The sequence below is a fragment of the Aulonocara sp. 'chitande type north' Nkhata Bay genome, linkage group LG7 (assembly GCF_057382095.1).
Source record: "Aulonocara sp. 'chitande type north' Nkhata Bay isolate Kocher_YH1m ecotype deep benthic linkage group LG7, A_spYH_male_GT1.1, whole genome shotgun sequence".
Classification (NCBI taxonomy): Eukaryota; Metazoa; Chordata; class Actinopteri; order Cichliformes; family Cichlidae; genus Aulonocara; species Aulonocara sp. 'chitande type north' Nkhata Bay.
In genome coordinates this window covers 44,073,854-44,095,260 of record NC_141350.1, presented here as the reverse complement: position 1 = coordinate 44,095,260, position 21,407 = coordinate 44,073,854, and the positions used below count along the sequence as shown (strand labels likewise).

At 40.7% G+C, this 21,407-nt stretch overlaps 1 protein-coding gene across 1 annotated transcript; it reads left to right on the top strand.

Moving 5' to 3' along the window:
* Positions 1-12,411: 12,411 nt before the first annotated feature.
* mpx (myeloid-specific peroxidase) lies at positions 12,412-18,372 on the top strand. The gene is made up of 16 exons (XM_086300595.1): positions 12,412-12,465; positions 12,605-12,670; positions 12,771-12,858; positions 13,030-13,205; positions 13,391-13,523; positions 13,933-14,062; positions 14,161-14,367; positions 14,464-14,821; positions 14,995-15,155; positions 15,238-15,496; positions 15,586-15,756; positions 15,854-16,091; positions 16,308-16,519; positions 16,648-16,676; positions 17,139-17,288; positions 17,617-18,372. The coding sequence occupies exons 2-16, from the start codon at positions 12,607-12,609 to the stop codon at positions 17,623-17,625; spliced, it is 2,385 nt and encodes a 794-aa protein (XP_086156721.1). The 5' UTR covers positions 12,412-12,465; positions 12,605-12,606; the 3' UTR covers positions 17,626-18,372.
* The last annotated feature ends 3,035 nt before the right edge of the window (positions 18,373-21,407 follow it).

The window sequence follows — 21,407 nt, the reverse complement described above, 5'->3', positions numbered from 1 at the left end:
AATATTAACGTTTATATGTTTTCCTGAAACATGCAATTATGACAAATATGCAAAAAAAACAAAAAACACTAAGAAACCAGTAGTGACCTCTGGTGGGTGAAAGGATTAATTATTATAGTCTTCACTATCACTGGAACAGATAACTTAGGTGAGAACATTACTGACGCACTGCCAGTAATAACAGTAACAACCATTGTGTTTTTAACCCGTCCACTGAAACCTTAAGTCAGTTTTAGTGCCAGTTTAGTGCACCTGATTACAGTTTTTGCCCGTTGCTTGAACACATTTTGCAAAACTTCGCTCATTGTGCCAAAACTCTAAACACAAGTAAACATGACACAACACTGGGAAATATACCATTCACATCTGTGCCAAATTGAAACTCTACTCTCTAAACCTAAACTCCTCTTGCATGTCGAAACCATCCATGGATTGCTGTCACCTGAATGTCGCCGCAGGCCTGTTCCATTGCCTGCAGAAGAGGCATGGGGGCATGTGGTTGGCGGTCATATACACGCCATCTCCAGGCCGAAAAAAATTCCTCTATAGGGTTTAAAAATGGTGAGTAAGGGGGCAAGTATACCACTTCAAGTTGGTTGGGGTTGGAGAACCAGGCCTGGACCAGAGCAGCCCGATGGAAACTGACATTATCCCATATCACCACAAACCTGGGCTGATCTGGTCTGTTCTGTACAACTATATTATGGAGAGCATCTAGAAATGTGAGTATATGTTGGCTATTGTATGGACCTAGTTTTGCATGATGATGCAGAAGCCCTCGAAGGCTTATGGCGGCACACAATGGGATATTTCCCCCGCGCTTCCCTGAGACGTGCACAATTGCCCTTTGGCCAATTACATTACGACCCCATCGTCTTGTTTTGCACAGGTCGAATCCAGCTTCATCAATGAAAATGAATTCATGAGGCTGTGCAGCTCCATCCATGGCCAAGATTCTCTGAAAAAAAAAAAGAGAACATATTACTGTACTACAGTGCTACACATACAGTGGGGCAAAAAAGTATTTAGTCAGCCACCGATTGTGCAAGTTCCTCCACCTAAAATGATGACAGAGGTCAGTAATTTGCACCAGAGGTACACTTCAACTGTGAGAGACAGAATGTGAAAAAAAAATCCATGAATCCACATGGTAGGATTTGTAAAGAATTTATTCGTAAATCAGGGTGGAAAATAAGTATTTGGTCAATAACAAAAATACAACTCAATACTTTGTAACATAACCTTTGTTGGCAATAACAGAGGTCAAACGTTTACTATAGGTCTTTACCAGGTTTGCACACACAGTAGCTGGTATTTTGGCCCATTCCTCCATGCAGATCTTCTCGGGAGCAGTGATGTTTTGGGGCTGTCGCCGAGCAACACGGACTTTCAACTCCCGCCACAGATTTTCTATGGGGTTGAGGTCTGGAGACTGGCTAGGCCACTCCAGGACTTTCAAATGCTTCTTACGGAGCCACTCCTTTGTTGCCTGGGCGGTGTGTTTTGGATCATTGTCATGTTGGAAGACCCAGCCTCGTTTCATCTTCAAAGTTCTCACTGATGGAAGGAGGTTTTGGCTCAAAATCTCACGATACATGGCCCCATTCATTCTGTCCTTAACACGGATCAGTCGTCCTGTCCCCTTGGCAGAAAAACAGCCCCATAGCATGATGTTTCCACCCCCATGCTTCACAGTAGGTATGGTGTTCTTGGGATGCAACTCAGTATTCTTCTTCCTCCAAACACGACGAGTTGAGTTTATACCAAAAAGTTCTACTTTGGTTTCATCTGACCACATGACATTCTCCCAATCCTCTGCTGTATCATCCATGTGCTCTCTGGCAAACTTCAGACGGGCCTGGACATGCACTGGCTTCAGCAGCGGAACACGTTTGGCACTGCGGGATTTGATTCCCTGCCGTTGTAGTGTGTTACTGATGGTGACCTTTGTTACTTTGGTCCCAGCTCTCTGCAGGTCATTCACCAGGTCCCCCCGTGTGGTTCTGGGATCTTTGCTCACCGTTCTCATGATCATTTTGACCCCACGGGATGAGATCTTGCGTGGAGCCCCAGATCGAGGGAGATTATCAGTGGTCTTGTATGTCTTCCATTTTCTGATGATTGCTCCCACAGTTGATTTTTTCACACCAAGCTGCTTGCCTATTGTAGATTCACTCTTCCCAGTCTGGTGCAGGTCTACAATACTTTTCCTGGTGTCCTTCGAAAGCTCTTTGGTCTTGGCCATGGCGGAGTTTGGAGTCTGACTGTTTGAGGCTGTGGACAGGTGTCTTTTATACAGATGATGAGTTCAAACTGGTGCCATTCATACAGGTAATGAGTGGGGGACAGAAAAGCTTCTTACAGAGGACGTTACAGGTCTGTGAGAGCCAGAGATTTTCCTTGTTTGAGGTGACCAAATACTTATTTTCCACCCTAATTTATGAATAAATTCTTTACAAATCCTACTATGTGAATTCATGGATTTTTTTTTCACATTCTGTCTCTCACAGTTGAAGTGTACCTCTGGTGCAAATTACTGACCTCTGTCATCATTTTAAGTGGGGGAACTTGCACAATTGGTGGCTGACTAAATACTTTTTTGCCCCACTGTACAGAACCCTCACCCCATCACACAGGTACCTGTGTAGCTCTCAGAATAGATCCATGTGGTACTGATATGGTACATATTCAGCTGCTACTGGATTTCACCAATACTCTATTGTACATGTAAAGGACAGTTACACTTACCCGTACATATTCAGCTCGAAGTCCTTTGACCCTGTCACTGTTCCTCTCAAATGGGACTCTGTAGAGCTGCTTCATGGTGATGCTGTGTTTTCCCAAGATGCGTCTGATGGTGGTGATGCTCACATGGTTTATGTTGTTGAACACTTGCCTGTCTGCAAGTATTTGCTTTCGTAGCTGGTGGAGACGGATAGCATTGTCTGCCCTCACTAGGTCCACAACGGCAAGGTCCTGCTGTTGTGTGAACAGGCGTTGGCGTCCTCCCCCAGAAGGTCTTCGAGTCATTCTAGAGAAATACAACCTCATATTGTCATCGCTTTGCTTGTTTTTCTTACAGTACTTTACTGTATACACTGTATCATCCACTGTACAACACTGTACTTCAATATAAGTAATCATGGTATGTTTCACAGAAACTACCACTTTGGCTGCAAAAGGAGCATTAGCACTCTGCAATACCCTGTACACTTGATATGGTAATGGTATATACTGTAGAACAGTGCTATAAAAACCATCTGAGTAGAGTAGAAGGTAGAGAGGTGAAGACAGACCTGTTTTCTAGTCGGAATGTTCTTATTACAGATGCCACTGTGAAGCGGCTTAGATGTGGGTGGACTCTCTGCCCAGCTTCCCTCATAGGCAGGCCATGGTTGATGACATGGTCCACCAAAGTTGCTCTTATTTCATCAGAAATATGGGTCCGTCCATGGCCTCTTCGACCTCCTCCTCCTCCTCCTCTTCCTCTTGCTCTCCCTCCATCCATGCTTGCAAAGTTCTTGAATTGGCTAAATTGAGGGCTTTTTGTGGTTGGCTAATTGGTGTTCAGTTTTGCAAGTAAGTGCCTTCAGGTGTGTATTTGAGTGGTTGCAATTACCCGATGTGTTTTGTATTTTGGATACATGTGTTTTCCAAATGGCACCCTGAAATGTCATTTTGTGAACGAGGTGTCTTATGTATGAAATAGAGTGTAGTGTGCAGGACCATGTGTGTTGCATAAAGGAGTAAGTGTGTTGCATAATTGCAACTAGGGTGCAAAGCAGCGCTTTTGTTCAAGGTATGGGTACATGTGTTTGAGGTATGGCAACAAAAGCTTCAAGTTGTGTTACTTTAGTCTAAGCATGGGTTTATAGTGTTCAAGCAACGGGCAAAAACTGTAAGCAGGTGATCATGTGCCACAATGCTTGGTGCAGCAGCCTGGGTATGATTCTTTTCTCTTCTACTTTTCCGTCTGAAAACTCTTTAGTACTAAAGGTGGAAAAACTTTAATAGGACTTTTTAATAGGATTTTTTTTTTAATCTAAAGGATACAGCGAGAGCGACGCCAGGAATTGGCTGATGTGATCACATCTGATAAAACCGATAAAAGTCCACTGCCGTGTTTTGAATTCATAATCAGGAGGGAAGTGTCGTTTCTTTACTCCGAGGGGTTTTGTCCCATTCATGGCCCGATCATTATTATCATACCTGTGGCAAAAAACATTTTTTATCCACTTCCCTAGAACCAAACTATGATTCAAAAGTCAAAGTCAGAACCACACAATGATTCTGGAGTTTCGTTTATTACTAACTTATTACTGATGAAACTCCAGGCCTTGAACATGGCTCTTGGTTGGTGCTACGTTGACCTTTGCAGACACATGTAGCTGTCAGGTGTCCAAATCTGTGGAAGAACTGGAAATGTAGGCTCCTTTTCTTCATGTTTCTGTTTTTGTTTATCCTTTAGCCTCAGTGCTGCACAGATGACTTTAATTCAGTGTGGGTAAAGCACTTCTTTGTAACAAAGTGAAACTGTTACAAAAAAAATGGTCTGCTGCCACCATTGTCTGAGCTTCATTTAATGTGTTGTTTTCCCTCACATGTTCCTCTTTTGTGGTCAGCTCTGTTGCCTTTGTTCCCTTTCATGTTCCAGCTTACTTTTCAAGTACTGGTAAATGGCCTGTATTTGTATAGCGCTTTACTAGTCCCTAAGGACCCCAAAGCACTTTACACATCCAGTCACCCACCCATTCACACACACATTCACACACTGGTGATAACAAGCTACGTTGTAACCACAGCCACCCTGGGGCGCACTGGCAGAGGCGAGGCTGCCGAACACTGGCGCCACCGGGCCCTCTGACCACCACCAGTAGGCAACGGGTGAAGTGTCTTGCCCAAGGACACAACAATCGAGACTGTCGGAGCCGGGGCTCGAGCCGGCAACTATCCGATTGCAAGGCGACCTCCCAACTCTTGAGCCACGATCGCCCCCAACAGTAAGTAATTATTTTATTGTTTTAACTGCTGGCCTCCAAGGAAAGTAATTAGAATATTAGTATTCAGTGTCAAGCGTACATCACGTTCATGTAAATCATGTATGTTCATGAGCCACATACAACATACTTTGATCTTAAGCGGTCTTTCTGTCAGTGCAAAGTAGTTTAACTTTAAATTCCCGAGAGATCTCAGTATAAGAGAAGGAAGTGCCATTTCAACAGTACCTCTCAGTTTTGTTTTTTTACATGATAAAGAAATACTGCTGAAGTAAATGAAAGATGTCTGTCAGGGCTTGAGCTTAAATTGTAAGAAATAAATGTGTAAAATTACAGAAGTGTTTTGTTAAGTCATAGAAAATGTCCTATTTTATTTTATTTGATTTATTTTTGCTGTCAGCAAACTGCTGGAAAAGATCTTTCCAGAGTGCACAGTGAAAAAACAGGAGCTTTTCGTTTATTTAATTGTTCACCTATTACTTCAGTTTAGTGGTATGAATGGCTGTGGGGAAGGTCTTTATCAGTAGGACAGGCTGTAAAATTTATGAAAATACAGTTAAAGGTCCAACATTTAGGCCCCCCCTCAGGCTTTATGTTTGAGGATACAAGTCGACATACAGCGGGGAAAGGAGAGTTTGTTCCTGGATCAAAATGGGCCTTTGTGGGCTGACTCTTTATGTAAGCATAACTGGTCTGCATAGTGATTCTGTATTGTTCTACTTAAAAGAAGTTAAGAACAAATATATATATATATATATATATATATATATATATATATATATATATATATATATATATATATATATATATATATATATATATTATTTTGATTAAATAAACAGTGAGCCCAAAGCTTTCTTGGAGGGGTTGCCAATTTATTTTTCATTTTATTTTTGCGTGCATGCAGGAAAACCCAGTAAATGTTGCACAATATCTAAAAATACAGAGCAAAGCTGGTATGAGATGTTTTAAACTGGCCACTGCCAGCCAGAGATTAAGAAACAGAGCAGCTATTTCTTTTTTGACAGCTTATTTGCTTGTTAAATATTTTTCCAAGAGCTGCCTTGAAAAGCTGCTAAGAAATGCAGTTTGGCATCACTATCCTCATTGTGAATTGTATCAACCACATGGTTTAACACTGTTCCATACCAACGTCACCTCATTACCTGGCTCATCAACACTGCAGGAAGATCCTTCCTCATCGTTGCTATTCTGCAAAACCCCACAGTCATTTAGTTTATCACATTATCACTTAATAACTTCTCTTTGCACAATAAGAAATGCACTGCCCTGTGAGTAATAATGTACTTTTATGATGGTTGTTAAAGGTTGAATAGTATCTCACGCAAACTAACAAAGAGTGTTGGATTTGTGTTGCAGAGGCGTGTACTGAAATGAAAAATATTTTCTTTTTGTTCTTCCGCTTCATTATTCAACCCTATAAAAAATAAAACTTCCTGGTGATCATGTGTATCATGTAATCTGAATCAGAGGAGATGACAGACATTAACAGAAAGCTATAGTATCGTGTTCCTAGTGTCACAATAGATACAGTAAATAAAAAGGCTGGAATTCCACTGAATATTGCATCACTCATTGTTTAATTTAAACCCATTGTTCTCCAAGGTACTTTTTCTTCCACAGCTTGTGAAATCAGTTTGGCATTCTGCACATTTCTTCTTCCTTCAACCTCACAATTTGTGACGCGATCAAGCTCATCTCTTCATTGTAGATCACAGTACGGGGTTTTTTCCGTTTGTCGTTCATGTATAACCAGAAACAATAAATATTTGTATTTGCAGCTTTGCAAGCGAGGACACCAATCACCAAACCAATCACCAAACAAAAGCTGGAAAACAGTACAGTCTTGTAATACAGTCTCGTGAAATTTGAATGGATATTTGAAATTTGAATCTCAGAAGATAAAGCCAGTAGCAAATATAGTTTAATTTCAGGGGTGGGATACGTGGAAGCTGCTTCTCTGAGGAATATGGATTGAAGTTGACAAACAAACATAGATTTAATACACATATTACCTTTGTGTCTGTCTCTATTACTCTGTGTGTTTCTGTGCACACTTGCTAGAATCCTTTTGTCTTCAGAGATGCCTGAATACTTCATGACACAGATTCAAAAAGGTGCTCAGACATTTTGGTCCATATGGACATGATAGCATCACACAGTTACTGTAGATTTGATGGTTGTGAATTAAATCACCTGTTCTACTACATCAAAGGTGCTTTACTGGATTGAGATCTAATGACGGTGGAGTCAGTTTGAGTAAAGTGAACTCATTGTCATGCTCAGAAAATCAATTTGAGATGATTTGAGGTTTGTTTTTTTTTCTGCTGAATGAAGCCATCAAAAGCTACACTGTGGTCATATGGGGATGGACACGGCTAGCAACAATATATAGGCTCTGGCATTGCTAAATTGGTACTGAAGGGTTCAGAGTGTGCTATTAAAATACCCCCTACATGATTACACCACTGCCAGCAGCCTGTGCTTTCATCTTGTTTATATAACTTATATATAACTACTTAGCTTAATTTCTTCCCGGTTCGTGCTTGTTGCAATATTACCATCCTATAACTGTATTTCTTTGTTGTTAATTGTTTTCTTTTGCTGTAAACCTGCAAGTATGGCTCGTTTGTGAAGCACTTTGTTGTACCTGTGACTTTTAAATGTGCTATAGAAATAAAATTGAAATTGAAATTGAATCCAATTCTGACCCTGCAATTCAAATGTTTCAGCAGAAATCGACTCTTGAGATGAAGGGAGCCTGTCAACAGTAACGGCACACTCAAAGTCAATTAAATTAACTTCTTTCCTCGTCGTGACGCTCTGTATGAACGTCAGCAGGCGTGTGTAATGAAGTGGCCAGTGTGTTTATTATGACCTACTTCAGAACTCTTATCTATATGAGATAGAAAGTTTCAGAATTACTCACTGATATAAACACAATATAAACAAGTACAGTCACAACCATTTGAATCGCATATTAAACCGCTGTGCTACAAATGTAAATACTGACTGTAAAGTACCTGCATTTGTGTTTGGGTCAGTTATTAACTGGAGCAACACAGAACTGCAGTTCAAAGAGGTGAAGTGATGCCGGGGCTGACAGAAATCCTTTTCTGCTGTAATTTATAGATTTTTTATTTTTAAATCAAGCATTTGAAATGGTAAATAATAATGAACACACACTCTTTGAATGCAGACTCGTTACACTATAACATTTGTCTTTGTTTAAAAACAGGAAACACACGTGAGACAACAGACATGCCATTTGTCTTTTAGTTTCACAAGACGCGTCGAAACTTCAATAACGGAGTTCCTGAAATGTTCCCTGAATATTAGGATTTTGTTCAGGCTGAAATCAGGTCAAGCAGCTAAGTTTTCAATTCCAAGAAGAAAAGTCAAAAATGGGTAAAATGTATTTTATGACACAGCCTTCCTTTAACCTTGCTTTAAAAAATGGTTACAAAGATGTTTTATTATAGCCCTGATGACCCTAAACTGCTTTGGTGGAAAGAAAAACAAGGGGGGGGGGGGGGGGGGGGGGTGAACCAGATTCAGAAAGACAAACGTAAAAAGGGTTAATGTGGTTTAACCATTAGGACGATCTGATAAAGGTGGTGAGTTAAGATAAGATTTCATGCATGCTGAACTACCAAAGCAAGCGTGACGATTTATTGTCTCTAGTTCCCAGTTTCCTTATCATGTTTATAATGAAGGTGAGTATAAAGCACCAGCGGAATTACTAACTGAACTAAGAGGCATTGTTCAATCTCACAAAATAATTTTAGATAAAAGGGATCATTAAAAATGAAAGTGCTGCACCTTTAATGTTGCACTGATTGTGCAGCCTTGTTGCTAAAATCTAAAAGCAGAATCAGGTCTAATACAAAACACCTCGAAACTTACTACCCAACCCTGTGGTGAAATCGGATTTCTTGCTAAACCTTGAAGTTAGTTAACAACATCTCAGTCGTTGCTTTTTATTTCTGCTTTTTTACTTCCTTCAAAGTCTGATTTGGACACGGCTGCAAGTGAAATCCTTCAGCTAATGTTGCGAAAAACAGAGGTTTCCTCACAGAAAGAAGGAAAAATAAACTTTTTTTTATCACCGGCAGACAGTCTGAACGAAAACATGAATCATATTTCTTAATGTTTAAGGTCTTAGACACATCCATTAAAGCAAGCATTAAACTGTCTCGTAACAAAAATATAGAGTCACCAGGCTCTTTGTGAGGTACACCTGATCAACTGCTCATCGATGCAACTCATTTAGGTATGCAAAAATGGTCAAGATCACCTGCTGACCATTGAAATGGGTAAGAATGGTGATTTAAGTGAGTTGGAATGTGGCTGCTTCAAGTTGAAGCAACAGGAGATTCTCATCATGGACGTGCGGCCGACAAATCTGTCACATCAGTATGGACCCAAATCTCTGAGGAGTGTTTTAGCTGCTTTAGCTGTCAGACAGATGGCCTCACATTTGACTCTAGAGTACAGAGAGTCAAGAGTTCATGCCCCGGTGGACGGGGCTGTGGCTCCCCACACCCGCTAACAGATCATTACATGTAGAAAAACAAGCGCGTTCATGCTCACAGGTGTACACACGGGTGCTCACACACACAAACTACACCCTTATTGGCTCCTACCTTAAAGCACACTGTGCACAATAATGTTTAACATTTAGTATTTACTGTTATATTCCCATAGATCATCATGATGTTGTTTATTCTATTGCTCTAGTCTTCTTCTGCTTGTTTTCTTTTTTTCTCAACAGGTGATCCAGGAAAAGAAAAAGAGGGGGGAGAGGGGGGAAAGGGGGGGAGAAAAAAAAGAGTTCATGCTTGACTCAGTAACTGCAAGATGTCCAGGTCACTCCACCGCCGTGCTTCACATTGCACCATGCACTATGGCCAAACGTCTCCTCGTTGGTCTCACCCGTCTAAACGACATTGTTTCACAAGTCTTGTTGTTGGTTCAGATGCAACTTTGCAAACCTAAGCTGTGCTGACATGTTCTTTGTAGAGAGAAGAGGCTTTCTCCCTGAAAGCCTTCCAAAGAAATCACACATGTTCAGTCTAATTGTCCTGCCATGAACTTTAAAAGTTAACTGAGAGTCTGAAGCGTAGTCCTTGATCATTGCTGATATCTTTCCTCCTTGGTATTTCATTAACACACACCTGAATGCTCCAGATCAACAAACTGCTAAAACTTTATAGACACGCTCATCGTTGTTGATGATTAGGTAAATGACTGCATTTAATTAGCATCACCTGACTAATACTTACCTTCTTAGTTACTATGGAAACAGTAAGGTTGTCATTAGTTTTTCCACCCTCTGCTTCTGCATTTTGACTTATGTCTGTTAAATAAATAAAATAATGGCACAATATAACAAGGCATGTGTTGCTGTTCATCTGAAGTTGTGTGTACCTTACTTAGTATCTCGTAAGGATGTTTTTTTTGTTTTTGTTTTATTAATATTATGCCCTGAAATGTAAAACCTTAGACTCAAAAGAGGATGTACTTCTTCTTTGACATGACTGCAAGCCCAATTTCCCAACTTTTCAAGTGAAGTCCCGCCGTCTTTTTTAGATAAAAAATGAAATAAAAAAATAAAACCCCAGCGTGGCAAAGATACCCACCCTGTGAAATGTCCTTCTTGAAGACAACGATGGCAAAAATGGTGCAGAAGTGAAGTTGTTTTGCAGCTTGAAAATTTACCTGATGTTTAATTTTTGCACCTCAATTTTTAAAAAATATTTCAAAAACAAAGGTCAAATTATTTTGTTGCATGGATGATCAGTCTGCTTGCAGTTCACAAATCACTTCCAGGATAAACACAGTAAACATGCAAAGGATGACCTGAAACACAATGAAAGGAAAAAAGATGGTTTTCTTCACACGCATAATGAATCCAGTCTCAACAAGTGAATATTTGTAGCTGACCTAAAATAAAAACCAAATGATTTATTTCCTTGTTCAATCAGACATTTTTAGGACGGCCTATGTTGTGAAGAAATGAAGTATAAAAACATGTGCGATTAGTTCCAGCTAGGCCAGCTTCTAATGTAATCCTGCAGTCTATCAGCAGAAATACGAAGTCTATTAATAAATGAAAGGTGTTTTTCATCATCGACTGTCACGACTTGTGTTTTCAGCTAATCTTTGAGCTTAACGAGAACAAGTATGGTTTTCTTGTGACTACGTGCACATAGTTATTGTTATCCAGGTTGATGGTCTTCTCTCAGACTTGTTCCTTGTGTTATTATCCCCTGGGTCACAGGTTGCCTTGACAAATAACACAAAGCCAGTCTATATACAAAAGCTACAGGAATCTCCACCCACAGATAAAATGGTACAAGGTAAAATTATGGTTCACTGGATTTCCTCATTGCTCAAGCATGTCTAACAAATACAACCTATTACTTATTTACTTGTTCGTCTGTGGCTAACGCCTTCAGTTAATAAAGCATTAATGCGAACTGCCCAGAAGGAAAGAATGGTAAAAAACACAATTACTGATTTTTATGCTTAGTTTTCAATGAAGATTTTCATTTTTTATCAATAAAAAAAAAATCTGCCCCAAGTTTCACAGGAAGTTTGTATTGTAATGCTGCACGTCGCTAACTACATCAATAAATGAAACAAAAAGACAGACCCCGTAAATGCTTTAAAGCCTTTTATAAGAACTGCCTGAATGAGGCAACACTGCCAACCCAGCACAGTCTAACTTTTATTTATGAAAAGAAATAAGAAGAAAAAAGAAAGTTAGTGTGCTTGATGGCCAAAGCTGAAAGTGATAAATGAAAACCAAAACGTGCAAGGTTCATATCTACATACAGGCCATTTTTTGCATAGCATTCCCTCTCCTATCTCCTTTAATTTATTTAAATTATTTCCATTGTTTGGGATGCAGCAGGTCTGTGTTGAGCAGAATGAAATATAAAGTGCAGAAAAGCCAAATGCAACGTGCTCAGATAAGACTGCAAAGTCAGCTCAGGAGATTAATGTGAATAAAAAACATCATTATGTTTGATGACAGAAAGCATTTAAATAAAACTGAAAAAGAAGATAAATAATTTTATTTAAATCCCTAAATGAAATTACAAATATTAATATTTTTTTTCTCTGCTGTTGCCATGATGACAACCACCCGAAGTGGTACGCATGCCAAAATATTTATATTGTTTCCCAAAAATTATTGTCAGTCCTATCAGTTGACCAGAAGCAGTAACTGATGAGATAAAAACAAAGCATTTCCTTCAACACATATAGAAGGAACAAGGAAGAGCTCTTTACTGACGGTATCTGTACCTGCTCTATCTATGGGGGCGAGGCCTCTGGCCTCCCACAGAGTATAAAAAGGGTGAAAATGTGAGACAGCATCACTACCACCAGCTTTCAAAGAGCATCTGAAGCCCTGAGAGAGCATCTGAAACCTTCACAGGTAACAAAATGTTTTTTCTTTCTTAGATATTTTTATGTGACACCAAATTTAAAAAATAATAATAAAAAAAAAGTTTTTTGTTACTTTGTTTGTTTGTTGTTGTGTTTTTAACTGGATTCTGATTAAATGTTTGTTTCAGAAATGCATTTTTCTGTCCTGCTTATGCTGGGCATCTGCCTGGTGCCCGCTGAGCTTAAACCAGCAAGTAAGTCTTCACGCTGCTGTTTTGTCACTAATATTCATCCTCACCTGATATTTTTTTCCCCCAGTCATGTCATAAGATTGTTAATTTTCTTTGTCTGCAGAAGAATATCTTGGCAGTCCTTTTCTTCAGCGATCTTTTGAAGAAGCAAGGAAAATTGTGGATGATGCATACAAGTACTCCAGAGAAGAGTGAGTTAATCTCATAGGCTTTCTTTTAAAGTAACCCACATACCTACGCAGTAAAATGCTTTTCAACTGGTTTTTAAGCCAGTAGTAATGCCATAATTTATCAGTTCGGGAAAAAAAAGAAGAAGAAGAAATGCACCTTTTTCTCCAACTGTGTGACTTTTTTCCCTCCAGGAGTCTGAGACGAGTCCGCAGGGATGTGGTGAGTCCTCACGATGCTCTTCGTCTCCTGAAGCAACCCCGAGGTGACACACGCTCTGCGGTGAGATCTGCGGACTACATGGCGCAAACCATCCGTCTTGTGCAGGAGAAAGTGCATCATGTGCACAAGCGCTCACTCAATGCAACAGGTTAGACATGCAGCGCCCACACAAAGGCAACACACACAATCTTTGCGGCAACTTTTACTGGCTGGAGTTGAGAATCTTTAGTGTTTCATGATGCAAGACTCAATTCTCTCTTAATATAATTAACTATTAGACTTGTGAAGGTGACAAAGTTGCACTCACTTAACTGTTTCTGTCACATTTTCCAGATTTGCTCAAACCCGAAGATCTGCAAAAACTTGCTGAAATAACTGGATGTGCCGCTCGAGTCAAAGCTCCGCAGTGCGTCACCACACCGAACCTCATCAAGTACCGCACAATCACCAGCGTGTGCAACAACCTGTAAGAGAAACTTTCTACTTTAACCTCTGTAGCACTTCTTTTATGCATATGCAACAACGCACACCATTGTGCATTTCAAACATAAAATATAAAACCATTCTCATTTTCGACAAGAAAAATACTGCATTATTCATCATGTAGCCTATTTTAATTTTTTGATTTCATGGATAATAATGTGTTGCTGGGGATAGGGGGTGGGTGGGTAATTTATGTCATAATTCCTAGAAAAAATGAAAAGATTTTGTGTGGAATTAGTTGATTTTGAGACCAACTAGAGTCTAAATTCAAAGGAAATCCTTACGCAATACACCTAAAAATTTGAGACCTTCTATAGCAAAAGATGTGTACACTTCCCTTGGAGTTTCTCAAGTGGTGTTTCCAAACATGGGTGTTTCTTGATTACTTTTAGAAAGAACCCACGTCTCGGTGCTTCCAACACCCCCTTCACCCGTTGGCTGCCTGCTGAGTATGACGACGGCATCTCCGAACCCAAAGGATGGAACAGGACCCGGAAATTCAACAACTTCTTGCTCCCACTGGTAGGACGCACACATATCAGACTTTAATTTTAAATTTAATGGATGTATTTACTAGTTTTTATACCAGAATTGTGCATTCTTACTTTCTTTACTCTCAGGTGCGACAGGTGTCCAACAACATCCTAAGCACAGAAGACGCAGGCATAAGCAATGATTCCGTGTACTCTCACATGGTGACCTTGTTTGGCCAGTGGAACGACCATGATCTCACCTTCACACCCTTCTCACCCAGCATCCGTTCCTTTAGCAACGGGGTGAACTGTGACGAGAGCTGTGAGCACACCGAGCCATGCATTCCCATCCCGGTTAGTGTCTGACGCACGAAACCAAACAGTGGCATGTTGTTTTCGGTATCCATGACCAGCAGTTTTTTTCACCCATGTTTTCTTGTCTATGAACAGCTTCCTCCCGGCGACTCTCGCTTATCCTTCTCTCAGTGCATCCCTGCGTTCAGATCCGCCCCGGCTTGCGGCACAGGATACAGTGCCTTAAATTTTGGTGGTGAGACGAACAGGAGAGAGCAGGTCAACGCGCTGACAGCCTTCCTCGATCTCAGCCAGGTGTATGGCTCTGAAGATAAGCTCGCTCTAACTCTTCGCAATCTCACTGACGATGGCGGCCTGTTGCGAGTAAACACAGAGTTCAGAGACAACGGGCGTGAGCTGCTGCCCTTCCACAGTCTCCAGGTGCAAATGTGCGCTACTCGCAAAAGAGTCACCAACGATACAAACGCCAGGGAGATTCCTTGTTTCATTGCAGGTTAGTAATTTCTCAAGCAATCATTAAAGGAACTGCACTTAGTGGCACTTTGGTTTTATTTTTTAATGCCAGAAGTGGCTGCTCAGTTATTACTAATCCATTAAACTGCTCTAAATGTACAGTCTAAGCAGGAGATGAACAGTATTGATGTTTGTTTTCTTTCTGTTCATAAGGTGATGCCCGTGTGGATGAAAACATCGGTCTGACCTCCCTTCACACATTGTTTTTGCGTGAGCATAACCGCCTTGCTCGTGCACTGAAGAGGATAAACCCCCACTGGGACAGCGAGACGCTCTACCAAGAGGCCCGCAAGATCATGGGTGCTTACACACAGGTAGCTAAACTTCAGAATCAGCTTTTATATTCGCCAACATTTGCTCATATTTACTCAAATTAAAGCTCTCCGTCTCTCTCAGTTGTTTGTGTTCAGAGACTATCTGCCGCACATCGTTGGCACCGATGCAATGCGCAGACAGCTTGGCCGCTACCCCGGCTATAATCCCGCCGTTGACCCCAGCATCTCCAACGTCTTTGCAACCGCAGCTTACCGCTTCGCCCACTTAGCTATTCAGCCAATTATGTTCCGCCTGGATACAAACTTCCGGGATCACCCTCAGTTCCCTAGTGTACCCTTGTTTAAAGCCTTCTTCACACCCTGGAGAATCGCTTTCGAGGGTGAGTTGCATGAAGAAAACTTGTGTTGAATTTTCTTTTTATCCTCTGTCTTAAACTGTCAGCCTAATCTTTTTCTCTTTTATTTCCAGGTGGAATTGACCCTCTGCTGCGTGGTTTGTTTGGCAGTCCCGCTAAACTAAACACCCAGGATCACATGATGGTGACCGCTCTGAGAGACAAGCTGTTCCAGTTTGTACAGCATATATCCTTGGACCTCGGTTCTCTCAACATGCAGCGGGGACGTGACCACGGCATCCCTGGTACACCCCTTATTCACTTTTAGGTTTTTCTTTCTAGCATTTCATCATCTCAGAATTGTTCTCATCTGTGCTAACTTTATGTATTTTTCTCCTTAAGGCTACAACGCCTGGCGGAGGTTCTGTGGTCTGTCTCAGCCCAAGAATCAAGAAGAGCTGGGTAGGGTGCTGAACAACAACAACCTGGCCCGCAAGCTGCTGGAGCTCTATGGAACCCCCGACAACATTGATGTTTGGCTCGGAGGCGTTGCAGAGCCATTTGCCGAGGGTGGCCGTGTCGGGCCTCTGTTTGCTTGCCTCATCGCAACCCAGTTCCAAAGGATTCGCCAGGGTGACAGGTCTGTATGGGTATGGATGCTTGCAAAACAGTGTTGGATGTGGAGTTTAGAGTTATGGCGTTTATAATTTATACATCATGTCTGAAAACAGAAAATCTGAAACTTTGCTAATGCATGTTTACTTATATTATTTTTATTGACATCAGTATATCATTTAAGATATAGATTCTGTTGACACTAATCTCTTCCTTCCTCCACTTGGTGAAAAATTCTCAGGCTGTGGTACGAGAACCAAGGTGTCTTCACCCCACAACAGAGAGCAGCTCTGTCTCGTGTGACACTGTCCTCTATTATCTGTCAAAACACTGGGATTCAATCTGTCACCCGTGATGTCTTCAGTGTCACATCAGCACGCAACCGGCTCATGGCATGCACAGCGGCGCCTCGTCTGAATCTGGACGCTTGGCGGGAGAGACGCTGCGGCTTAGGTGAGACAGCACTAGAACAAACACTCAGCACCAAAATCACACTGATTTTTCACCCACGGTAGTTTAATGCAACTATTTTACATCTTCTGTCAAATTTTAAATAACAAATGTGGTGTTTGATCTTTCAGGCAACTGTTTTCCACTCAATGAAGCAGACGTGAGTATTCATCACTAACTAATTGCTAGTCACAATATAAAAGCACAACACCTATTTACATATCTTGTGGCTCAGATGGGAAGGTCATTTAATCCCTTCTTCCACTGAACTGCATGTCAAAGTGTGCTTAGGCAAGATACTGAAGTCCACATTCACACTGAGTGTGCACCTAAGCACACTTTTGGCTTTATCTCCACACACTCACACCCCGATCCGTCCATGCAGTGTCCATACTGTGTCAGTGAGGTTAAAGGTCCTTAGGTAAAGAAAAAAGCCCTTGTATGATTGAATGAATGAGGCTTGAGAAAGCATTTTTAGTGCTCAAATTGAGTAGAAAGTGTAATGAAAGTATCTATTTGCTTCACATCTTGCTAAAGCTGGTACACAAAAACTTAAAAACCATTTATTGTTTACTAATTTGTGCATTTTTTAATTAAAATTTGGAAATTTCTTTTTATATAGGTTCTGAACGGGGTGCAAAGTCAGGACCTGCAGGGCAATGAGGTCATCGAAGACCTCCAGGACGATGGGGTCGTTGAAGACCTGGAGGCCAATGAGGTCACAGACGACCTGCGACTCAATGGGGTCACAGACGACGTGCAAGGCAATGAGGTATATATCTCCCTTTATCTTACTGTGCTGCTGTCAGATCATTATTTTCCATCCAATTAACAATACTAAATGTTTTCTAAATAGCTCAAAATATTGAAATAATATAAAATCTAATATCCTACAGACCCAAGACAAAACAGCTGTTTACTGTAGCAGACATGAAGTTAGAAATTTGTTCCCATTTCTAACCTAAGTGCTTAGTTTTGACCTTGAGGGTGAAAATGTCTCCCAAATAATGTGAGAGGTGGAATTGTGAAAAATTAAAAGTCTGCAATATTTAATGTGTTTACAATATTCTGAAGTGATTTACATTTTTGTTTCTCTTTAGTTCCAGTAGAGCTACAATGGCCCCAGAGACCCACCTTGACCTCCATCATTCTTGCCTGAATGAGTACATCCATATCCAGAGAGAATCACTTGTTCCCATTAGCTCATGTACAACAAACAAACCCACTGGAGTGCACAGACAGCCCTTTCTACATGCATTATCCCTGGTGTCTATGGGTTTAGCTTCATCAGTGCAGAAAGTGTAGGCCAAGCTGCTGCTGTACATTTTGAAGGTCTATCAGGGTGTTCAGCGTTGGTCATTGAGAGACATGGCACTTAACTAAAAAGTCTGCTCTTCACTGTCTGACACACTGAACTTCACACTGTCTGTCTGTCTTTGGATCTGTTATCATTACTCTGCACTTTGCTTTACGTTAATCAGGTCGTAAATATTGAGCATTATTGTGGAGGACATACTGCTTTTTTTCTGTATGGCTAGGTTAGGGCACATTGTACAACTACATTTTATATTATTGTGTGAGATTAACATATTATTTGAATTTTAGCAATCAGCTGTATGAGTGTGATATGTGATTTCAGCAGATATGTCCAACTCTGTTACAGTATGCAGTTTATCGTACCAAAATTAATATTTTATCAGATTTGATGATGGGATTTACTAGTGCTATTACGAAGATTTTATGCACAGATGAGATGTAAGCATACCTTGAAAATGTTATATATTTTGCTTTATCTGCTTTTCATGGACTTGTCTATTTTATGTTGCATTTTGCATTCAATAAAAAAAAAAACCTGAGCTGCAATAAACAGTGTGCTCTTTGTGTCTCCAACTGTTGGCTCCAGCAAGAGCCTAATTATTTATTGTGTGAAGTATAAATTCTCAAGACAGTTTACTTAATTATTATTCCTCCAGGTTTCACACGATGTTTTTTCCTCAGTGTTTTAAATCAACTCAGCATGTTTACTGCTCACAAGTAAAGATGAAGTATTACAGTAACACAAAATCTTAATGCAAACTATTAAATCGGAGCCAAATAAATAAAGTCAAGCCAGGATACCTGCCTACTGGAGCTGGTTCTTTGTGGATATACACAACTTAATTCAGCAATTCGGCATATATTTCACATTAGAAAAATCACACCACCAAACAAAAATGTCACAAAAAGCATATTGATAATTTTTTCCCTCCACCAGGCATAGCGGAGTTGGCTCGGTTTGTCCCCAGTAGGGCTGCCACGATTAGTCGACTAGTCACGATTATGTCGACTATTAAAATCGTCGACAACTAATTTAATAGTCGACGCATCGTTTGAAGCTTTGTAAGATCACAAAGGACGCAGGAATGAGTAGTAGGATTTAAGAGTGTAATAACGGACTGAAACAGAAGATGGCAGCACTGCATGTACAAGGATGCCAGCTGCCGTTAAACCCCGAAGAAGAAGAAGCTGTGTCCCAGAATTCATAGCGCAGCCCAGCGCAGTTGTCAACAATGGCGGCAGCTAGTTAGTTTTAATATTACTCTTATTATTCTTTCTGGGTCACAAAATAAACGTTTAACATATTTTCAGGCGAGAATGTAGCTGTGTAAACCTCAAATATCGGCTCAGTTTATCAGGACACCACATATTTTCAAAAGCGCTCCGACGTTTTCGGAGATGTCTGTTACCCACTAGCTCGTTAGCTAGCCGGGGGCAAGGCTAACTAGAGCCGTGAGAACACCGGACTCCCGGCAAATCGTTTTCAAACCCACCGCCGTCTTTCGCTAGTCAGGTTAAACATATATATAAGTCACTTAGATAACTTAAAAATGTTATTGTTTGGCTTTCTTTAGTATTTTATTTGTTCCTGAGTAAATCGGTTTGGCTGAGATTAAAGTTATAGTTTTTGCACAGCTAAAACTGTCAAGCAGACAGCTGATTATCAGAAGTGTGAGACGCTGGAGAATATACTCCGGTGTCCTGTTATATTTTAGAAAGCAAGGAGTTTATTAAACTTCACCGAAACAATCTGCAAATTTCATTAAAAATTAATAAACTACCATCTTGTCTTTATTTTTAGTTAGCACAAACACTTCAAGCTGTAAGCTAATGATAGTTATATAAGACCAGATGCTGCTGGTGCAATAAGCTGTACGTCCAATGGATGATGATCTGATTAGTCGACTAATCGCAAAAATAATCGGTGACTAGTCGACTATCAAAATAATCGTTTGTGGCAGCCCTAGTCCCCAGTATACCTTTATTGTTTTCTGACCACTACTGACCATTACTCATGCTCAGGACCCATGTCAGATTGACTACTTTTTTTTTTCAAATATTTATCTATTGCTGCGTTGTCTCACAGCATGAATATTATGTAATTTCTTCTTCGTTTTCTTGTTTTACTGGCGGTTGGCAACCCATTTACAGTTTTTTCTGATTGCTTAAGCACATTTTTTGTAACTATTTGCTAATTTTGCAAAACTCTTCACACAAATAAGAAAACCTGTCACCCAATAATCAAAACATTGTAGTTCCCTTGCAAAAGCAAACACAGCTAGATTAACTCTTCACACCTTCGTAAAAATGGTCTTTCCGTATCAAACAGTACACACAAGCCATCATCTACTAAGCACACAATGCGCCAACTGCACACTGATGGTATGAATACAAAACACATCTGGCTTTTGCTTTCTCTGTGCACAAGGTAGGCTATGTCAGTTTGAGCTCATACTTCTGTCATAGATCCATAAGCATAGAGGGATCCAAACTTCAAGTACTGGTGTTTATTCAAACACATCAAAACAAACACAAGTGTTTATTTCCAAGTATAGGATTATTTGCAATCGCCATAATGACTATATGGGTTACTTGGTCTGCAGTGAACATGCTTCCTCTGCCCCAGCATCTGGTCATCTAGCAATTCTGTAAAGTAACAATTTCAGTATTTTTACATCAATGGTATTGGTGTGTTTCTCATTGGCATATGGCAGTGCTACAAATCTTTGTGCGAAGTGACTGTACTAACCGATTCTCATTTCAAGATGTCCCTATGGTGCTTGCTACAGTGTAGCGGCTCGAGTTAGGCTGGACCCGTTGGCCAGCTTCCCTCAGGGTCATTCCACGGTTGATTACATGGTCCACTATTGTAGCTCTGATGTCATCAGCAATTCTATTTCTTACTCTTCCTACCCTTCCTCTCCTCCCTCCTCATCTTCCTCTCCCCCCTCCTCATCTTCCTCTCCCCCCTCCTCGTCTTCCTCTTGCTCCTCCTTGTCCTTGTCGTCCTCTTCATCCTACTTCTTCACCTCCACGTCCTCTTCCTCGGCCTCCTCTACTTCTCACTCTTTCTGCTCCCTCCATTGTACTCCGCACACACAGCTTACCTGTATTATAGTGCTTAGGCTGATTGCAAAGTGAACTAATTATCTAAAAAAGTTTTCACATGTGAAAGTGTGCCAGACAGTTGGCAAATTAGTGTTAATGATAGCCATACATGTGTATACTTTTGCTAGGAGTGTGTTGGAAATTTGGTAATTGAGTGTTGTGCAGTGAATTGTGCCTACAGTTTTGCAAAGTGTGTGTTACAAAATTGCAAACTGAGTGCAAAGCAGTTTTTGTGCTTTTAGTTTTGCAAACTCAGTGAGTGGTTTTGCCATAAGTCTGAATAGTTTTAGAGATTGTGCTACAGGAATCACAGTTAGGGTTTAATAAAGCAATCAGAAAAAACTGTAATTAGAGCAGGTAGTTGTACTGCCCTCTAGTGGAAGAGATGCAATTGTTCTGTCCGTTACTCAGGCCGATCATTTAGAGCAGGGGTCCCCAATCCCAGTCCACGAGAGCCGGTGTCCCT